The following is a 23,033-nucleotide window of genomic DNA, read 5'->3' as shown; positions in this document are numbered from 1 at the left end:
TTATTTCCCTTTACTAAGGCAAGACCCTTCTTTGTGCTCTACTTGATGTCCTGTGAATTAGGGGTGTTTTCAGTCTGGCTGGTGGGAATAGGCAATATTCCTGCCCCACTGTGAGTGTTGAGCAGCTTGGATCTTCTCATGATGAAAGGTAGTTTCTTCACTTGCATGTGCTGAGCAGTACATGAGCAAATACTTGATGGAGACCCTCTTTATTGCTGTTTCTCTTTTTCTTTCTAGAGGTTTTTTCCCCATTACTCTGGGACTCTCCACAGGGTTCTCCCTTCCTACAACATTGCTCGTCTCATTTGTTTCCTGTTTCCCAGGACATCAGTCTTTTGTGATCTGGTGTCCAGTGTTTTGAAATACTGTTTCGTATATTTTGTCTATATTTTTGGTTGTTTCAGGCAGGAGGACAAATCTGGTCTCTGTTACTCAGTCTTGGCTATAGCAAATGTCATGCCTTTTAATTTTGGCTAATTTTCTATTTAAAAGCATTTAAAATTCTGAATAGAAAAATTCGTGTCTTTACCTTCATGGCTTCTGTCTTTGGTGTCATGCTAGAAACACTTTTGTGTTTGATGGCTTATAAGATATTTACCCATGTTTTTTTTTCAATGTATTTAATTGCCTTATTTTTATATTCAAATAGTTCGAGTATATATTGTAGACTATTTGGAAATATCTTGTATTATAGACAGGTTGGAAAATAGCTCAGTTAAAGGCAAAAACAATGTAATGCCTCAACAAACACGTTGCCAAAACATATCTTAACATATTGCCTGCCATGCATTTTGCAATACCTTTGTTTTTTATATAGTTGTAATCCTACAGTATATGTCATTTAGGGTGTTCACTCAGTGCATTTTCCATTGTGCTACATAATCTTCATAATTGTATCTTAGTGTCTGAATTATATGTCATCAAATGAGTATACTGCAACTATACTACCTTTAACTATATTGTTAAACATTTTAGTTATTTCTTCTTAAGTAGAGTATACGAAACATAATTATCTGGCAGGGCATTTTCAGGGAATCTTAATTTTGCCAACTTTCACATTTCCCTGTCCTTCATTGGGCAGAGATGCTGATATAATTCCTCTCTCGTGGTGTCATTGCTTCCCTCTCTAAGCCCATACTAGTACATTCAGTAAAATCCTGTCTGTATAAAAATGAGAAGGAGGGGCGCCTGGGTGGCGCAGTCGGTTAAGCGTCCGACTTCAGCCAGGTCACGATCTCGCGGTCTATGAGTTCGAGCCCCGCGTCGGGCTCTGGGCTGATGGCTCAGAGCCTGGAGCCTGCTTCCGATTCTGTGTCTCCCTCTCTCTCTGCCCCTCCCCCGTTCATGCTCTGTCTCTCTCTGTCCCAAAAATAAATAAACGTTGAAAAAAAAATTTTTTTTAAAAAATAAAAATGAGAAGGAAATAAAAGCATTAGTTTCTTCATAGTTCAGTCCATTTCTTATTACTCTTACAATTATAAATTGGAAGAATTTTTAAAGAGCTTATAATTTATATTTTTCATGTGTATGAACAAGGCATCTGAATTGTTTTCTAATTATTATTTGTGTTTGGTTGTTTTTTAGGGACATTGTTATTCAAGTCAAAAACATAATGCAGAATTTTTTATCAATACCACCAAAAGATCAACAAGGTAAGATGAACCATGCTGAGGAAAATGGTCATGTGTATGTTATAAACAGTTTTAATTGATACATTCAATGCCACTGTCCTCTGACCAGAGGTAATTTATTTCCAGGAACTAAGAACAAGATCCTAATTACGTAGGAAAGTTGATTTCCTTTGTTAAATTACTTAAGCGTATAAAAGGACATGTATCCTTGACTGAGAACTTGAGAGCAGGTCATCTCAACCCACACAAAACTCAGAACCCAGCCTATTAGCTGGCATGTAGCTGGTACCAGTAGATGTCAAATGAAACTATGGAGTATTGGCTTTGGTGAAGCTGAATCACATGTATCTTAGAAGACAATATATATATTCTTATACACATGCACATACAACAGATATGTAGAGGGAGGGGATATTTGACTTGTTTTTTCCCATAGTCATTTCAAAAGAAACATACGAAAAACCATTCCCCAGCCCCATATGATTTATAAAAAAGAAAATCGTGGTTTTTTAAGAAGAGCTCCTGGAGTTTTCAGAAAAGCAGTTTACAGGTGGAGATAGAGTCTTTTCTGAATGAAGAGCAATTAAATTTACTGCACTGTAAAGGGCAAATTCCAACCTTTAGGAAGAATTCAAGTCTTTCACCTGCCCCTACATGCTCTCTTCTACACAGAAGAGAAGTTTTGATATGTTTGTGAGAAAAATAATGTCTTCAATGATACAAAATTAGGCTTCCTTCATGGAAGAGAAATAACTTAGCCAATGGAGGGAATTTGCTATAAAGAACCCTTAACAGAAGCAGACACTCTTTGATCTCTTTACCCAAAGGAAAGACAGTGTCATAACTGTTAAGAGCACTGAGTCTGGTTTTGACACTCAGGTCTACCACTGATTTGCATGTCTTAGGTACATCACTTGACCTCAGCTTTCTCATCTATAAATCTTTAAAGTGAACATAGTAAGTACTACCTTATAGGTCATATAGAGATTAAAGGAGAAATATATATAAATCACCCAGCATATTCCAAATTACATAGTGGGCTCTTCGTCGTTGTTTTTAATACCTGGTCTCCCTGTATGTGTGGAGGCTGATGCAGTGAGATGAACATGGCTGCCTCCTGCTTCTGGTGCCTACTGGCCGTAAAAGGCCACGCATGATCCAAGGTGACCCAAGGGACGTAAACATGGGGCAGACTTCTGGCTTAGTTCTCATCCAGACATTTGGCCAAAGGGATGGTAAGATTGTCTGAAACTCACACAAGATCCGTCCACAAACATGAAGATACGAAAGGACATGGGAAGAGAGAGACGAGAGCAATCCTAACTAGAAATAAAATGTGTGCATTTCCTGTGAATGTTTTCTGGTTTATATCCTTTGGAAGATTTCTGCAGTGGTAGGTAGCTGATCAAGGGTTTGGAAATTTAGTGTCCTAGTTGGTATCACCTTCTTCATCTCAGCAAGATGTGTGACCGCTTATGAGGAAGAACGCTGGGCCGAATGTCAAAACAGCTGCCCTCCTTTCCCTCATCTGCTGCCAACCAACTGTGGAAATTCAGACTGGTTATTTTATCCCTAAACCTCAGTTTCCCTGTTAGTAAATCCAGGATTACTAGACATTCTTTTCCATCTCTAAAAGGTTGTAAGTGTGTGTGAATATCTAAGCAACAAGCTGCTTGGTTTCTGGCTGATACAGGGCAGCAAAACATGTCACCACGCACACCTCCTGCCTACTTTGTTTCTCACCAAGGCTTGTTTTGTTTGTTTTGTTTTGTCTACCTCTTGAGCTGTTGCCTAAGCATAGTTATACCTCCATGGACTTGGCCAGAAAATAAGACCCTTCAAGCCTAGCTAGGAGTTCAGTAGCTCTAGTAAGTACTTGGTCAGTCTTTTCTGGGACCAAAGATGCTTAAGCCTCCAACCCAGAATTTAACAGAAAAAAAAGAATAATGAAAAGAGCTCAATTAATCAAGTGCCTCCAGGGTAATAGTCACTCTACCCACAACTTTACATCCTTTGTTTTATCTAATCCTACCCTAAACTAGGTATAAGCTTTAATCTAAAGGTTCAGGGAGATTGGTTACTTTTACCAAGATCACCAGTCAGTTAAGTGACTGAGCTAAGATTTGAACCCAGATCTATCAAAATCCAAAACTCACTATTTGTCCCCTGTGTCACACTGTAAATCTATAAAGAATGTCTCTAATTCTGTTTTTAGATGATCCCTCTTTTTCTTCTCTGATCAAACATACTAGTTTTTATTTCTGTCATCAAGTATAATCAATTATGTGACATGAGGAATGTGTTGGGCACATGTCATGAATTAAATGCTGAGTACTTTATTTAACACACCATGGATGGCTACCTATAAAGTATGATACTTTTAAATTTCAGACTTGTAAACACACATGCGCATATACATACTAATATATGAAGTTCGGGGTAGAATATCACCAGCAGAGTTGTGGGGCTTAAGAAAATCCAACGTATCACGTACTATCTCCTATTATTTCAGTGGTGGAAGCAGCTTTAATGATCACCAGTGTAATACTTAACGAGGAGCTATGTCAGATCCTACAGATCGGAGAGATCCCAAATAAATCAGACATCCTGTGCTTTTACAAAACACAAAATCCTATTAGAAGAGCAGACATGTATATAATTAACTAGAATAACACGTGACAGATGATGTACTGGAAGTGAGTATGACATACTTGAGAACATGGATGAAGGGATACTTGGGTGGGCCAGAAGTTTTGAGGCTGACATTTTGGTCAGGAAACACAACAGAAGGGATGATATTTGTGCAGGACATTAACACATGTGTAGAAGACAACCACGTGGAATTTAGGGGTCAAAGGATATAGGTTTAAAGTTGGGAAAAAACTAGAGGAAACTAATTAGAAATTCTAGTGCCTTCTATTTAAATGTTTTCTAATTTTGGATAAAGAGATTTAATATTGTAGTATTACTCTAATGATAATTTGTACTGTATAAAAAGCTTTTCCATTATAATTTAGTGTCATCATTATTCCTTTCTGTGTGAAGGTATTATAGAATCTCCAGAAGTTCATTAGACTTATTTCATTACAATTTTCTATCTTTTCATACTTTCAGGATTTGGGGGTAAGATTTATGATTTTCCCATAACTTTCTGGTTTTTTGCTTGATATTTTCAAGTGATAAAATAATAGAAATATCTTTTTGTTTGATATTTTCAACAATAAGATAATAGAAATATAAGGGCAGGTATTTTGTGTTAGAAAATAGCAAATTGTAGCAAATAATAAACCATGTCTTTGAAAAAAAAGGCACAAAAACAACAGGAAAAGGCCATCTACGGTTGTTGGTAACTTCTACTTTAAATTTGTTGACAGACAAAACCACTACAGTGACTGAAAATTCACAGGAATTTACTTACTTGCCAGATAAGGAACCTCACACAGATGTGCAGCTTTGCCAAATGGTTCTCTCACAGGGACAGTTTATGTTTGCTACGTACTATAAAGAAGTTCACTGTGGTGATGCCAATTAAGGATTGAAGTTTGCACCTTGGAGAAGGCAGGATGAATTTTAAGTCTCCACATAGTTAAAACAAGTCCTGCTGTTCATTGGACAGGGAAGAGTCTTCATTTAAGCCCAGGGAGGGTCAGTTTTACTGGAGTCATTCAAAATTCTTAGTTATCTGCCAGCTTCACAATTCAGTTTTGCCATTTACTAGGCAAGTCTGCTAAAGTAGAAAGGTCTTCTTATACGGGTCTTCTAACACTTTTCTCAGCTCTGTCTTAACACATTTGCATTGTTTAAAGATAATTTTCAAATTGTGAGTGCTATTTTTATTCAATGAGACTATTAGTAAAGGGGGGTGAGAACACAGCAGATGCTTTAGGCAAGAGGGTCTTAATGACCCCCTTTGGAACCACTACAGTTAGTTAAGTACACACTGTCAACCCCTACTAATTTTCAAACTCTGTACAGTATTTAACTGCAGTCATAGCCATTACTGTGTATCATGTGAATTGAGATTTGGATCTGAAAATAAAAAACAGCCCTGGATTTTCTGAGTTTAATAAAATACTTTTAAAATAATTATAAAAATATAAAGACTTAAAAATATATATGTGCAGCCAGACATAAACATTCTGGTATTAGTGAATGTATCATGTTAGAACTCAAGGAACACTTGGGGAAACTAGTGAATATTCATATTTCTTTTAAGTTTAGAAAAATGATCTTATTTTAAGCTCCTAGTACTTTATAAACTTCTTGATGAATTTTTTGTCTTTGGCAGCCTTGAAAGCACTTTGGCATGTAGTGACTTCTCATATATACATTAAATTTTGTGGAAAATGCTTTAAACTCAATTTCATCTATGACTTAGATGCTGTGAAAACATTTTAATCTTTGCTTCTTGATGAGACACCAGGGTGGAGTTTCCAAGTCTGTGTGTTCATTTAACAAATATTTATTGCCTTTGGAGAGGCCATGAGCAAAGAGCACAGGGGGAGAAAGGAAACCCAAACTAAACTCTACTGTTACGGCTCCATTTCAGTAAAGCTTGCAGCCTATCAGAACAGTTTTCTTTTTATGAGGGTTTAGCCTAAAAATGGTTTATTGTCTTATTTAACTAAAGTTTGACTCATTCCAACATGGTATTAAAGCTGCTTCTTAAGCTCCTGTCCCATTTTTGTCTTTTCTTTCCTTCTCCCCCGTCTTTCTCCCCTCCCAATCTGGTGAAAGACCGAATTCTCAACTAAGAGCTGGAGCGTTGAGGTCTTTTTTACCCTTCCCCCCTTCTTTTTAGGCTCTGTGATCTTGGCTAATACAGTGAGCCTCAGTCCCTTCATCTTTCAAATGGGGATATTAATTCTTGCTCTAGAATAGCCAAATGAGATAAGGTACAGTTGATTCCCATCATTCACAATTGGCACGTTCTATAACGTCACCACAAACACTGAATTGGCTAATACTGAATTTTTGCTCCACAGCATTGGGGTTCCTGTGAGCTTCTGGTCACAGCACATTTTCATTAACTATTGATACAGAACATAGTTTTATGTTGAGTCCCTAACCTTGAACTCACAGACACAGTATTATAACTCTTGCCTGAACAAAGCTTATGTAACACATGTATTTTTTTCTGCGAGGCACGTGGTCTTCTTACACTTAGGAACACTGGACAGCACAACAGTACTATGCTTAAGGACTATTTTAAACAGTGAAATCACCAACCAAAAGGAAAAAAAAAATAAGAAAAATGTGACACTGTAGACCACGAAAATGATACTTGTCATTCATTGTAAGGGGAGAGCTGAAACAAGACAGAGCATCAGCCACTGCTGAGAATGTGCACTTGAAGTGATTCAATTTTTTCCTGCTTGTGCATGTCCACAAATGGCCATGGAGACGTCATCAGTATGGATTTGAGGGCCGCAAATAAATTGTAGCGAGCTGGCAAATTTGCACATACAGAATCTGTAAATGATCGACTGTATATGAACGCTTTCACCTTTTAAACTCTTAAAGCACAACCTATGTCTCAGAATAATTTGCAGAATAAGTTACATTTAACTCAGTAACATTTAACTCAAATATAAGAATTTTGTGCAAAGTTGATATCAGTGTCAAGTTAATAAAGTAATAAATATATTATTTGCAAGAGACCCCAAGTTCTTAGCTCAGTAAAGCTATGAGTACAACTATTATCGCAAATTGTTTAGCTCTTCAGCCCTCACATTTAATGCACAGCAGCAAGGAGAACCACTATAATTTGATGCTTTGCATTTAGTGGTTAACATGCTTTGTGACCTCATTATTGGGGTGGGGGAGACATTCCCTACATATTACCAAAATGTTTTATTTCCAAATATGTGACATTCGTATGGAAACATTTCGATCTTAGCCAGTGGTGTAAATGCTGTTCTTGGATTTTTGGCACCATTTTATGTTGCAGACCAAGTACAAATTGACATTTTCAAGCTGGTTTTGGTTAACTACTTAATGTTGGCAATTGGAACTTTCCAGTGTAATAACCTCTACAAAATATCACTATGGATTAATAGTATGTTATGCTGTTGACAGAAGTACAAATGGAAAACACACACACATACACACACCTATAGAAATTTCCTCATAGAACAAGATGGAAATGACCTGAGTGGCCTAAAACTTACCAGGTAGATGTTATAATGGAAGTTACTTTCCTATTTTGAGATAAAATGCTAGAGTTTGGAATATCCTTATTAGTAAAGGAGGTTATGAATATTTTTATTGTTTGAAATAGCCGTATTTCCACCTGCTTAAAAAGCAGGCTACTAATCAGATAGTCTGCTCGGGCATGTATCAATGTCAGTGTGGCCATTTGGCAGCAGAGTCTCTCAGAAACTCCCAATTAACCATGCAAATATATTTCATAGCATCACATTCCACTTTGTCAGAACCCCTGCTGCCTTTATATTATTAACATAAATGCAGGTGCAAATAGCATTTATGTTCTTTGATAGAAAGCAGTTGGAGACATTTCACTGAGGGACATAACACTTTCAGATTGTGTACATCTGTTCAAATAATGTATCCAGCCCCAGTGACACGAACACAAGGATGGAAACATCTGCCCCTGAGACCATTTGCCATGTAGCAGATGCTTACATCTTTATTTATGCAGATGGCTGGTGTGATGAGTTAGGCTGGGATAAAAGCAGAGTTTGACACAGGTATTTAGGATGCTGTGCAAGCCAGAAATATAGGCTAGGCATTTCATGTTTGTAAAGGTCTAAAACTATTAAGAGAAATGCATAACTCTTTTAATGCTTTAATAGAATGAACATACTGTTCATCCGTAAATTACTTGGCATCAAAATCCTAAAAGTGTTTACAGAAATTCCAACATCCAACTTACACTAGAAACAAAAACTTATTAGTTTCCTTTCGATAAAATAATTTAAAATGATTTTATATGACCAAGAAAATCTCATGATGACATTTCTTAAAACCGGGGGGAAATACAAATGCCATTAGTTTAAATATAATTTATGACATATTCCATGAATATAAATTCAAATTAGGTAAAATAAATTTCTGAAGTGTTACACCTTTATAAGATTTTTGTCAAGCATTTTATTATTTAATCTGTATTCTAGCATTTCCAACTACTGATATTTAAATTATAACTGATATTTTTATTAGGATAAATTACTTTTAAATGCTTTTTTTCAAAACTCTGTCCTATAGATCTACCATATTACATTCTCATTGGAAACAACAATGAAGGAAGTAAAAACTGCCGGAAGTAAGACATTTCCAGATTTTATCTTCTGTTCTCATTCACACACACAACAAAAATATCACAGAATCTCAAAAGAGCTGGGGTATTAGATTTCATCTAGTTCAGCAGTTCTCAAACTTTTTACTTTCAAGACCCCTTTATACTCATAAAACTTTGAGGACTCTAAAGAACGTTTGTTTATGTCCGTTACATTATCCATTGGCATTTATCATATTTGAGATTATAAACTGAAAAAATACATATATATATATATATATATATATATATATATTTGTGAATTCATTTTAAAATAATCATTACAACTTAACATAAATGATATATTTTATGTACTTAGAAACTGTTAGAAGACTGGCCTTGACTTTTTTTTAAATATGTTTAAAGTCTGACTTCATTAAAAATGTCCGAGTCTCAGCACTGGGTGTTGTATGGAAACCAATTTGACAATAAATTTCATATATTGAAAAAAAAAATGTCCGAGTCTCATATCCAGTTCTACATTCAGTATGTTGTGATAATGTCCTTTATGTTGAAGTGTTTGTAAAAAATCTAGCTTTACAGTGGCTGGAAACAGAAGGAGAATATTAATAGCCTTTTCAGATAATTGTGTATATTTTTCTTCGCTACAACACCAAAATGGGTCCAATAACTATAACTGACTTTAAACCAGTCAGGTAACCCCTTAAACTTTAGTTGAGGTGTGAAATTTGAAACCATGGCAAGGTACTCCTTGTATTCTGTTACTCTTTGGCCTTACACTTGAGTGAGTCATTTACCCATCCATGTAACATCATCTACTGGGTATTTGGGAGGTTGGGAGGCGTTTACTGAGTTTGCAAATCTTCTATTCATCCTTTTATCCAGTATTCTAAAAGTCCTATTTGTTAATGGAACCACCATCCTCCTCTGAAAAATCTTAAAACATTTGGAAGCTTCAACCTCCTGGTGATGGATTCAAGTTTTCCAAAATTCTAAATGCCACTTGAAAGAATGATTTTTATCACTGGCAACGGTTACCATCAGATGTTTTTTCTTATAGTGACAGGCTGTGTTCATTCACTTTTTTTTTTAATTTTTTTTTTTTTATCGACGTTTATTTATTTTTGGGACAGAGAGAGACAGAGCATGAACGGGGGAGGGGCAGAGAGAGAGGGAGACACAGAATCGGAAACAGGCTCCAGGCTCTGAGTCATCAGCCCAGAGCCTGACGCGGGGCTCAAACTCAGGGACCGCGAGATCGTGACCTGGCTGAAGTCGGACGCTTAACCGACTGCGCCACCCAAGCGCCCCATTCACTTTTGAGAAAATCTGTCAGATACCTAAGCTTGACCATGCCCTTTGAACGTGTGTCTGTCAGATTCTTTCAAGTAAAAACGGTATTCCATGACAAAAGCCACTAGTTCAGCTTCACAACTCAGTGGCACAGATGCTTTTCCTCGAGGCAACCATCTTCCTTCCGTGTGCAGCATAAGTGCTCTATGAGCGTGAACCATTTCATCACACAGAATTGTAAAACACGTAAGGATCATGGTTTTTATAAAACTAAAATTTCAGACTGCTTCCGTGTTGTACTGAGTGTGTTGGCAAAGACCATGGCTAAGTGGACAGTTTGCTCCCACTGCCTGAATTCAGGCTAAGGTGCCAGAGCGGTTTTACCTAATTATCCCCTTTGCCCTATCACTGACTGCAACGTGTGCAGAGGTCAGCACACTGGAAAACACAGGTGACATCTTACTATCAGTATGAGAAGAGAGTGTTGGGACCGTTCCCAGGGTTTGCAGGCCACACTTTGAGAACTGATGGTCCAATATAATCCTTTCTTGTTAAAGGGAGCAACTAAAGGGCAATAAAGATTATCTTGCGCAGACATTTTCTGGTAGCAAAAGGAAAAACCAAAGCCAGACCTCTGCTCTCCTTCTTACATGTAATTTGTTTGCTTTTCCCTGAGGAGTTCCCTCTCCCTCCACTCCACCAAAAAAAGGAATATTCCCCAGACCAAACTATAGGCCACGACACTGATGTTTAATCAAGTTTATTAAACAGGTAGGACTTGCCACATAAGAAATTCAGAAATTCAACATTTTTTAGACTTTTTCATTCGTCCCAATGTTTGTCAGTTACTTCAGTTTTAGAAGCAGGTGGTATGGGGTTAGAAAATGTATATTATTTCTAAAATTATAAAAGACCTTTGTAATGACCTTTTTCTTCATTTTTGCACATCACAAAAAAGCGTCATTAAATTTATTGTGTAATTGTTCAGCTTTAAAAAAGTTATTTTGGTGTGAGCCTGCTTTGCTCACCAGAAGTTCTGTAAAAGAAGGCCACCCATGCAAAAGCCTAGCTTTTAACATCCAGGACATTGTGAAGGGAATCACTTTGTACTAACTGCCTCTCAAACAACCACGCTATGGATTCCTGTTAAAAATAGAAAGCTCACTGAGGTGCCTGAGTGGCTCAGTCGGTTAAGTGTCTGACTTTGGCTCAAGTCATGATCTCACGGTTCATGGATTCCAGCCCCATGTCGGGCTCTGTGCTGACAGCTCGGAGCCTGGAGCCTGCTTCAGATTCTGTGCCTCCTCTCACTGCCCCTCTCCTGCTCATTCTCTCTCTCTCTCTCTCTCTCTCTCTCTCTCTCTCTCTCTCTCTCTCTCTGCCTCTCAAAAATGAATAAACATTAAAAGAAGAAGAAGAAAGAAGTCTCATTCTCTCTCTTGAGGGTTGCAGTCTCTGATTAGAAAAGGTTAGTCAAAAAACACCTTTATTTTCTCAACATAGGTATGGATTATGTGGCACTCACCAGCCACTGGGGGAGACTGACAGATAAGTGGATAAATTGCGAAACACCTTAGTAATAAGTTCAGTGTGATGGAATGGAAGGGGAACAGTTTTGGTGTCAGACAGACCTGGGTTCAAATCTAACTTTCACTTACCAGCTTTGTGCCCTTAAAAGAAATATTCAGTTTCCATGTCTGTGGATTGGAAATGTTAATATTAAGAGTTGGTGGTGGATTAAGTGAGATATAATAGATTAAGCACCCAATCTGACTCCTGACAGAAGGACATTTTAGTATTTCACAATGGAATTTGGGGTGTAGGGGATTGAAGGATGGATAGAAGTTGATGAGTAGAGACAAGGACTATATATACTAACTATTAAGTTTTCTCATGAAGAAAAAAAAGAAGATAGGGCAGTATCTTGAAGAGGAGATAGAGCCCAAATAATCTTTATTGGCATTTTGGATTTTATATTTTTGTGTTCAGCAAGAGCAAAAGAGAAAGCAAGACAATACGGTTGAGAGTTATAGTTCACTCGTTTAGTAAATAACATATTGTGTGACTACCGTGTACCAGATACTGATCTCTAGGGACTGAGGTCCTGGCAGTGAACAAAATAAACTCCTGCTTTCTTGGAGTTTATATTCTAGCAGGAGACAGATAATAGAATCACAGTATAATGAAGGACAGTTAAAACAGAGAAAGAAATAGCGGTGACTGTATGGGACTGAGCAGGTACTTCTAGAAAGGAGTCAGGGAAGAATGGAAGCTCCCTGATGGTGGAGGATCTCTGAGCCAGCATGAAGGGTATGGAGAGAAGCATGGGACACAGAACAGGGTTGGGAATACTCCCATTTCCTTATTCTGAAGGGCACATTTTTTTCACATTTTAGTGTCTCAGGACTTGAGGTGGATGAGTTGTATATTTAGAGTGATAGTGCTTCTCCCTCCTTTCCCCTTATTCCAGAAGAAGTAAATTTGTGTTATAGAATTGACATATGAGAGTTTAGAAAGAGAAAGAAGGAACAGTAAATGAGTTCCTACCTGATGACTTCTCTTTTCTCCATGAGGTCTTAGTCACTCCAGGCTGCTATAGCAAAGTACCATAGAATAAGTGTCTTATTATGAACCACAGAAATTTATATCTCACAGTTCTGGAGGCTGAAAGTACAAGATCAAGGTGCCAGCATGGTCAGATTCTGGTGACAGCTGTTGGGGAGGAAAAATTTTTCCTCTACCCTTTTTGATTCTATGGCTGATCCAATAATCAAATTAACATAGGACAGGAGAAAAACAAATTTAGTTATGTATGAATGGAGACCCCACAAAGACAATAAGACCCCAAAACAAGTCCCATAGTTGAGGCTTATAGGCCACCCTGAGCTAAGGAACAGGATGGGGCCTGGGGCTCCAAAGGGGAGGACGGTAATTCATAGGATAATAAATAGAGCATATATTTGATAATTAGATATGTGCCATGCCATACAGATAAGGCATTTGGATAAAAGTTCTGTCTAGTAATAGCTCTCTCTCTAAGCCAGGTCCCCTAGCAGAATTCTTTTAGGTAGTTAAGAAGAGGTAAAAGTTTTTCTGGAGTCTTCTGGATCTCGATTATGTTCAGCTCAAAATAATTCATTTACCAAAGTAGCATATTTTGGGGTCACGTATTCTGTTCCCCTTTATAGCTCCCTTCTGGGTTGCAAACTGCCATCTTATCATTGTATCCTCACATGGCCAAAAGAAGGCAAGAGAATTCTGTGGGGTCTCTTTTATAAAAACATTAATCCTATTCATAAGGGTTTCACTCTTATGACTTATTTACCTCCCAAAGGTCCCACCTTTTAATACCATTACACTGGGGCATTAAGATTTCAACATATGAATTTTGGGGGAACACAGACATTCAGTCCATTGCAAGATCAGTGCCAAAAATCATTGGTGAGAGAGACGGGAATAAGGTGAGGGTTGGGTAGAGGAATAGTGCCTCGGAAAAGCAGTGGGAGAAACCTGAGCTAGCCCCCAGTGAGGAACTGAAGGGAGTCTATTAGGGATTAAAAAAATAATGATAATAAGATTGTGGACTAGGTCTGCAAGTCAACACTGGAAACTTTAAATTTGTAATGTTTCGCAGTGTTCACAGTGGTTGGCTTTCTCGGCATTAAGCAGTTAACAGTGGGAGTGGAGGGTACAGTGTCAGGCCAGGTGGGGTAGGTGCCATAGGAAGACAGTCGTGTGCAAAACCCACCATATACTAGGAATGTCCATGGATGGTCAGCCACTACGCCAGCTCCGGAACCGGGGCAACCTGCGTGCGCACACATACAAATGTGCAGTGCCTTGAGGAAAAGGGAACACAGGTGGACCACATAATCACTGAATCCCTTCAGGGAAGATGGAGAGTTAACTCTTACGTGTTTCTGAGGCATAGATGTGAGTATGCATTCCTTCAGCCACACTTTGTCATTGCCATCCGTGTAGTAATAAAGGTGTTAATGGAGGAGAAGCCAGGCAGAATTCAAAAGGAAAGGATTCCAAAGTGGTCCCACAGCTTTCCAACTCTGATGATTTCACTCTCTGTAGTAGCTCACGTCAGCATCTGATTACCTACCTTAGATGTATCTCAGAATCTGTATTTGCTAGTTAGCTCACATACAACCTATCTGGTCAGCTCCACAAAGGTAACCACTGCTGACCCAGTTACCTCAGTACCTGTGGGTACCCGGTGCTTCGTTTCCTCTTTTTTTAATTTTCTTCAGTGTGTCAGTATTAGACGTGGTGTCTCTATGTTATTCAAGGTGCATCTTGACTAAGAAATAAGTGACAGTCAAGATTTACAAGCAGGAGTTTTAGGGAATAATTATGCACATGATAAAGGAATATGTAGTCCTGTGTATTTGCACTTTCAAATCATGAGCTATTTGACATAAAGGCTGAGGTATAGAGGAACTTGCAGCAGAAAGTGTTATAAGTCACTGTGAGTTGAAGATAAATCAGAAGTGAAAATAAAACATCAGTAAAACTGTGCCATAAAGCAGTGGAACAATTATTTCATTTTTTAAAGAGGCAGTTTGCATACTCCTTAAAAATGTCCATTCTATAAAATAAATCTACTTTTGAAATTACAGTATAAAATTAAGAGTATCTTTGTGATTCCAGTCCCTTGCTTTTAACCATACTGGTGTTGAAACATCATGATCCTTACCACTTTGGTTTCATAATCCTGGTATTTTGACCAAAGGCAAGAACCTTCTGCCTGTGTCCTCGTTTAATTGTTCCAACTGACTGCACATTTTCATGGTGAAACCTTATCTTTCTGTTTATCCCACTAAGGAAAAGGTTTTCCTCACCAACTGTCATCTTGTTACTCATCCTGGATACTTAACTGTTCCAACTGATATTAAAATATAAGATTAAAAAGAATGGGCCCATTTTTAATTTGTTCATGGAAGAGTTCTTGCCATGAGATATCTTAGCAGCTTCCTAAAGCTCTTTCACAGGAGATGTTTCCTCGCTCACCCATTGTGTTGAAAAACAACTGACTCAGAAAATGTCGGAATCTCCTGGAGAGACAGTGTGCACAGGTATTTGCTGAGTGGTAGAACATCAAATGAAATGATTTGCTGCTTTTACCTTGATGAAGTTCAGTTATCAAGGTCTTCTGAATTTCAACTATGTGACCCAACTGAATCTTAATAATTCTAATAATATTAACAACAAGATGAAGAATGAGAGAATGGGGTTAATAAGGCATTTCAAAAATTTCCATTTGTCTTGCTTTGTGTCCCCCCATAGGTCATTAGCTTTTAGTTAAATTTTCATGCTACTTAGTCATTCTTAGATTTGGGTAAAGATACAAAATTGACTGTTTTCTAATAATGAATAAGACCTAGGGCATGTTATCATTTTTTGGGCCAAAAAGATTAATAACTTTGTATTCCTAAATGTATTAAAAATTAAAAGATTTCATATAGTTTTCAACTGCTTTTCATCAGAAGTACTGGAAATCAAAAAGTCCTCCCAGAAATAAGGACTGATAAAAGGACTGATAATTAAAATGGAGAAATTCATTGAAATTGAGGATAATTAAAATGTATTTTAAATGATAATGCATTTTAAATTTTCATTTCATTTGGGACACGAATTATATGGCTCAAAAAGAATAATAAGTTACTTGAACTTAACAAACCATATTGTATTATTTTTCCTCATATTGCCATTAACATTTTAGTTAATTAGCTTTTAAGTTCTTCCATAAAGAATGCTTGTTTCCTCTTGCTTCCTGATACATTTACATGTCTAATTAATTCAGTTTTGTGGGCTCCTCTTTCAGTGCCCAACTTTTCTTTCTGTATTCAAGCTATCTTAAATTTCTTTCTTAATGATTTCCTCAACAAAATACTGAAATCTACAAGAACGTGCTTTCGAAATTGTGGTTGACTTGCCCGTACCCTCTGTGAGAGTCCACTTATTTTTCCTCCTGAATCAAACAATCACATGGCCATTGCTCTCACAGTCCTGCAGACCTGTGGCCAGTGTCCCCAGTTCTCCCCTGCGCCCCTTCCCTTCCAGGGCCATGGAGACCTGGACTCACCCCCACCCCTGAAAGGTCTACTAGGGGAGCTATTTTCTTCCCAGGCAGTGTTGAGAACAACAGCAATTAGCATCAATACTCAGTATAAACAAAAGCAGGGAGGAGTGTCCCTACAAAACAGCTCTTTAAAATGCACATATGTTAACTCCTATTCACTGTAACTGTTCCTCTGATTAGCACTTTGTCAATGGGATGTGTAAAACTTAGGGGCAGGGAGTAAGAGAGGGTGATAGGATTGATCAGATGTAGGGAAGATTGAGCTGTGGTAATAGGTGGCTGGAGAAAGGGAGGAAAAATGCTTTACAGTTCTAGTAGGACCGTGATTCACAAGTTATAGCCATTTCTTCCCTCTTTCCTGCATTTACCTCTCAACAAAGAAACATCAGTTTAAGGATTCAGTACTATTTCCATATGATTAGCATTCAAGATTTGTGCTTTTTTTTTTCTACCCACCAAAAATAACTCAGGAACCTCATGCTTTTTGTCAAGAGAAAGTGCAAAGCTAATGTCTGCTGAGTACCTAACTGGTAGGCACTATCCTGGCACTTTTCCTGGGTCCTTTTTTCTTTTAATCCTGTCCATGACCTTTGCAGCGAGATACTCTTATGCCATTTTTGTAAATGAGAACAGTTAGGCTCACTGGGAATGACTTTCCCAGCCCACGAGACAGAGCCAGGAGTTGAAACCACATCTGACCCCCAAAACCATGTTTCCACTAGAGACCGTGATAGTGGCCATAACCGTGCATTATAACTCAGGCAGCATGTAAAGGTGGAAAGAGACCTTGGAGGCAGCTGGGCCAAGGCTTGAGTTCCAGCACTGCTACTTACCAGCTTCGAAACCTTTATCTATAAAACGTACATACCAGTAATTTCTAACTCGGTTTTTTTTGTGGAGATTAAATGAGCTAGTGCATGTAAAGAATTCGATAAGTGCCAGGAAATAAAGAAACTCTGGTGCTCCAAAAACAAGAATTCCCTTTCTTGCAGAGCTAGGTAGTGAATTCACTGTTTGTCAAGACAGCTCTCAAAGGTGTGTCCTGAAGGGAGGATGCCTGGATATCACTAGTGGTGTTACAGGAGGGAAGGAGAAGGCCTTAGCTATCTTAGCTGCATAGCTCTGCACAGCAGGGAAGTGTGCAAAGAGAATGGACAAAAATGGGCTCCGGATACAAGATCTGCAATTAGGAAGTGCTTATTTCCTTTGTATAGTATCAGATTGCTAGAGATCTGGGTCCTAGATGTACTGACTCAAGGAGGTCTTAGTGCTACAGATAAGTGGACTAGAAATGGCACCCTGAGTCTGTAGACACAAAATACACTGGTGCCTGTTGCCAGCGCATGTTACAGGGCGCTCTGTAGTCACTGCTCCATAAATTCCTGTGGACTCTCGCTGCAGTGCCTGGACGGCGCCCTGGGGAGAAGGTGGGCGGTAGCTAAACGTGCTTATAGGTTTTTCAACAAAATAAGCTGAGCTCCCTTGGGTTATGAGGCATTTCTTTTATCTCCTGCTTCTCCAGGCTTTTACCATATTTGTTTTAACCAGAGACCATCTTGGGAAACAGTTTGGACCCCAACTGGAATTTCTCATTAGAAAGCCAAGTGAGAGGGAGAACAGGGATGCCAACAAATAAAATTAAAAATAGGGTCTTTCAGTTTAATAAAATTAAAACCTAAACAATGTCTAAAAGTTTTGGCACTTCTGTGGCTAAGACTTTGGCAGGACTTCCGTTCTGAGCCTCGGTCCAGGGAGCCCGTTTCAAGAGCAGGGGCTCTCGTCTCTGTGCCCAATGACTACTCCATGCTGAGCAGCAGGCCGGTGGGTCGAACAGATGGGGTGATGGAACTGGGCCCAAACTAATGAAGGGACGAGTGGGAACAACTTTTGAGAAGCCACAGAGCAGGCCATGGTTCTGCCAGTGGAAAGGAGGGGGTGAGTTGTGGGCAGGCTTGTAGAAAACTGCCTGCCCTCGTACGTATTCCTTAGTAGCATCTCTGCCAGCCTTGTCGTGAGGCAGTGCGATCGGGCTAGCTTGCATGCTGACACTGAGTACCATTAGCCCTCATTCTGCCCTCCGGGTCTCTGCCTGTCAGACCAGTCCTCTGGTGGTGACGGAGGACACACATTGATTGCGCTTTCTCCAAACAACTATTATCTGGCAACTCTACTGGACTTGTCAGAGGCCTATGGATGTTAAGGGCAAATTCGCCTTAAAAAAAAAAAATCTGCTTTTACCTTCAAATGACTATTAATTGTTCATGAATTCTCTCCTAACAAGTGGGCTTTCAGAAAGTGTCATTTAATTGTAATCAAAATTTTGGGATATGTGTGACAAGCCATTTCTATTTCAAATTTCCCCTTTTGTCTCTGCAAAATTCAGAGATACCACTGTATTTTGGAGTTAATTAGGAAAACTTGGTATATAATTTAGCCCCTTTGAGGAGAGAATGAAAGAGAGGAAGGTCATTGCTTCAGATCGGAATGGAGATCTGCATGGCGTGGACTTTAGCACATTACTTAAGTCCTCAAGTCTTATTTTTCTCAATCTGTAAAAAGGGGACAATAATATTTATTTGCAAAGCTTGTGTGAGGGTTCACTTAAAAGACCTAGTACAGATTCTAGCCCTAATAAGGACTCAATGCTTCCGTGTTTCCCTTTAATCCACGGTTCTATCGGTTTTTCACCAACTGTAAATGTCACTTTTCAAAATAGTTTTTTTTTTATACACTTAACGTAGTAAAAACAGCCCATATTTAAAATCCTAATATTAAGTTTCACGTTGTATAATTGCACAGAATTAATTTTACTGAGTGCACCTTTTATGTTTTCAGTTAATAAAAGTCCATGTTTAGTGCCTGAGAGTCCTGTGAGTCTCTTTAACAGTGTTATGGGAAATTTTGCAGGATTTCCAGAAATTATGAATGTCACTGGAAATTTCTACCTCTCATTATTTAGTGCACACTTCTTTGAGATCTATAATTCAGTAGGTGACGGGAAGGGTTTGTAGATCACACCATCTGGGGAGGCCTTGTAAATGTGTGTGGACCAAACCACTGTAGTAACTGCATTGCCAAGAAAGACTTCCTACAAGCACACATCCTAGTATTTCGGAGCTTTAAAAACTTAACAGCATTTTCAGCTTCTCTAAGGACTCCTATTGTTCAAACTACTTTAAAAAGAAAAAAAAAAATTCAAACCTGTGGTTATTGTAGCATAACTGACCTTTATTGCAGATTGCCTCGTTTTCTCCTGAAGAGCCTAGTGTTTGCAGGAACAATTCTCAGGACTCCCATTGTCCTTGGGAAGTAATGAGCTCTAATACTTCTCAGTGCTTAACTTTGGGGGGTAGTTATGCACGGCCTGTCGGATTATTAGATTACTTCCCTTATCGTTAGCAATTCTTGTCCTTAAATAGGCAAGGAAAATAAAAACAGAAGACATCGTGTGTAATGTAGACACAGTCATTTATGCAAAGACACACACTTACCCACCGTGACTGTCCCCAAAGGTACCCCTTTTAATAACAGATTCAAAAGGGAAACTTCATTTTCCTTGCATTCATTCAGCAGATAGGTGTGAACCTCCTGTGTGCCAGGTGCAGAGAGTATTCGGTGGGAAATAAGCACGTGTCCTATCCTGACCTCTTAGTTTCCTTTGCCCCCAACCCAAAGGCCACTACCGATGCTAGTTTCTTTTGTTTACTTTTAGAGATATTCTGTGCCTGTAAGGAATATATTTGTGTGTGTACCCCACTGTTTTTTTAATCTAACACAATAATAATAATCTATACATCTCATATCTTGGAGAGTATTCCAGATCAGTCTACCCCACCTTTCTTTTTCACTGTTGCATAGTATTACATTGTATGGCTGGATATTTACTTTATGAGTACCCTGTTACTGAACATATTTAAGTAATTCCTAGGGGTTGTTCTTCCGTTTTCGGGCCTTGCCCTCGTTCTCCTGCCTTATACATTTCTTCTAATGCATCACTCCATTCCCTGTTGTTCCATCATTAATGGTCCTGGTGGTGCAACACCACCTTCACAGACACCCTCACCCTTGTCTGTACTTCCTGATAGATCCAGGCCAACATGAGTAGGTTACCTTTATCTAATAAGGCCTTATCTTTCACCCCAAAGATTTCTTATGATTATCTTATAATTGTTGATCATGAAGGCAACTGATCAACTTTTCTACCCCAGGATCCACTTGGTTGAATTGCAGCAAACTTGAGAGTTGACTCTGTTTGGCAGTCATCTTACCTGTCACTTATGACTCTCATTTCCGGTCGCCCAGGCTGCTCACTGCTCAGTGTTCTCCCTTGCTGGCACAACCAGTTACCCTGAGGGGTTTCCTTCACTCCCACATCGGAGTTGGCCTCCTTTTCCTTTGAATGGCACTGCTCTTCCTGTGTGATTTTATTTCCACTGTAACGTAGAAACTTTTGAAGATCGATCAAAGCACATTAACTTTAAATGCATCATAATTAGCTCGCTCCCTTTTGGATGGCTCTGTAAAATATATCTAGTTTCACTTCTGGAAACCTTAACTGTCAGAAGGTTGCTTTCTTAGATTTGGTCATAAAAAATAGGAAGCCCCTTCCCAACTTAAATCTTCAGAGACTTCGAAGTGACCTTGACCACTGGTTGTTGCTTCAGCTGTACCTTCTGGTCTTTGTTATTTCTGCTCTTCTTCATGTTGACATCACCGTCCTCTGCTTCTGTGGTTCAGTTTTTCCATTTCCAGTTGTCTCTTCTCTCTTCACTCCAATCCCTGCTGTGCCCCTCTATGGATGTCTGTTTTCTTTAAAGCAGTTTCTTTTTCAGAACTTGCTTGTTTCTCTATTTTATCTTCTACCCGAGCAGCATAATTTACCGTTCCCTTACTCCCTCAGATGGCCAGTCAGTGGGCCTCACCTATTCTCTTTATATTAAAGGGTTTTAGGGGCACTCACGGTTGCTCAACTGGCTGGACATCCGACTTCAGCTCATGTCATGATCTCGTGTCCGTGAGTTTGAGCCCCACATCAGGCTCTGGGCTGACAGCTTGAAGTCTGGAGCCTGCTTCAGATTCTTTGTCTCTGTCTGTCTCTCTGTCTCTGTCTCTCTCTCTGCCCCTCCCCTCTTGCACTCTGTCTCTCTCTCAAAAATAAAGAAACATTTAAAAAAATTTTTTTTAATGAATAAAGGGTTTTATTATGGTGCTAACCCATTTTCTTATTTTTTAATTTTAGAAATTTGGAAATGTTAAAGGTCACTTTTAAATTGTGGCCCTCTTTTCTTCTTTTTTTTTTTTTTAAGATGATTTTCTAAGCTCAGTCTATGAATTCTTTATTTCAGCCATTAATCACATAATTACCACTTACAAATTCAACAGATAACTGTGACATTTCTGCCACATGCCTAACACTGTTCTGGACCCTGGAGACATGGACAAAATCTCTGCCCTCCACGTCAGCGACGAAAGGCAGTGGCCCATGATGTAATCTGTAAGATGGAGTAAATGCGCTACAGAAAATTATGACTGGAAAGGAGGGAAGTTCAGAACGGGGGTAGTTTTAACTAAGGTAGTCAGGGAAGAGCTCCCCAGGAAGAAACCATTTGACCAAACTTGAAGGAAACGCTGCAGCAAGTACTGGGCATTTATCTGGAAGGCGGAAGCTCATCCTGGCAGTGAACACGGCAAGTACAGACACTGAGAAAGCGGGTGTGTGCACGTGGAAGGAACAGTGAAGAAGCCACTGCGGCTGGAGCATAGCTTAGCTAACAAAGGAAGTCAGTCAGAGAGGTTCCCAGGAGCGGAGGGCATGAGGCTTTTCAGGCCACTGCAAGGACTCTGACTCCGGTTCGGAGATGAAGAGCCCTTGGACAGTTTTGAGCAGATGAGTGAGGTGATGGGTCTTGTGCTGTGATGTATTATTCTCACATATTATTTCAAGAGGATTTACAACTGATTAAGGACAAAGCAGCTTTTCTTCCTGTTCTTTTGTACTCAGTCCGCTGGGAGTATGCAGTAGACGTTTTCTCTTCTCTTCCTTCCTCAGCCTCGATTTGTTGTGTAGATTCCAAGACCATTACTATTGTTAATGTAATTATTTAATAAGCCTTGTCTTTAAGCAACCAAAAGCTATCAATAATGTTAAGCTTTCTGTAAACTCAATCCCAATTTAACATTTATTTACAACTGACTTCAGCACTTCTTCCGCCAAGATGAGAAGACAAGGCTAAAAATGGAAGGCATTTACATTTAAAGTCTATAGATAGAGAACCAAAAGATAAATAAAAGTATGTGGGAAGAAGAAGCAATCTCTAACAGACTGTTGTGAGATGATGGACCAGTTCATTCACCCATGAGCTTTGGGGTAACAAAGCTAAAGAGGGTAAGAACAGATCCCACGGTTCTCCTGACCTGAGTTTTTCCCATAGCGCTAGTCTTTTTCCTTCTTACCCTAATGCAAGCCACCATGTGAAACATGTTTTTAACATACTTTTTCTTCACCGAAGAGGGATTACTTTCTAGAACAAGTTGATCGGTATACATTTCAACCTTATTCCTACGCTGCTTACTCATGCGAGGAGTGTCATTTTTGCCAAAAGAAACAACCTTCTGCTAAAATTGTTAGTTCAGTAACTGTAGACGTTAAAATTTAGGCTGATTTAAAATTTTTGTCTGTTTCAGTAGATGGAAGTAGATTGCCAGCTTCCTAAGGTAGAACTTGTGTCTGTTCGTCTTTGTATCGTTGGGATCCCTGGAA

At 38.9% G+C, this 23,033-nt stretch overlaps 1 protein-coding gene across 23 annotated transcripts in view; it reads left to right on the top strand.

Moving 5' to 3' along the window:
- Positions 1-23,033, top strand: part of ZNF438 (zinc finger protein 438) — a 178,118-nt gene that overhangs the window by 144,979 nt on the left and 10,106 nt on the right. For all 23 annotated transcript variants that reach the window (XM_011283665.4, XM_045061095.1, XM_045061100.1 and 20 more), the window contains one exon: positions 1,585-1,652. In XM_011283665.4, coding sequence (XP_011281967.2) covers positions 1,613-1,652 — 40 coding nt within the window. In that variant the 5' untranslated portion in view covers positions 1,585-1,612. The remainder of the gene's footprint in view (positions 1-1,584; positions 1,653-23,033) is intronic.

Source organism: Felis catus, chromosome B4 (genome assembly GCF_018350175.1).
Source record: "Felis catus isolate Fca126 chromosome B4, F.catus_Fca126_mat1.0, whole genome shotgun sequence".
Lineage (NCBI taxonomy): Eukaryota > Metazoa > Chordata > Mammalia > Carnivora > Felidae > Felis > Felis catus.
Note: the sequence above shows the minus strand (reverse complement) of the source record. Positions and strands in the feature narration are given on the sequence as shown.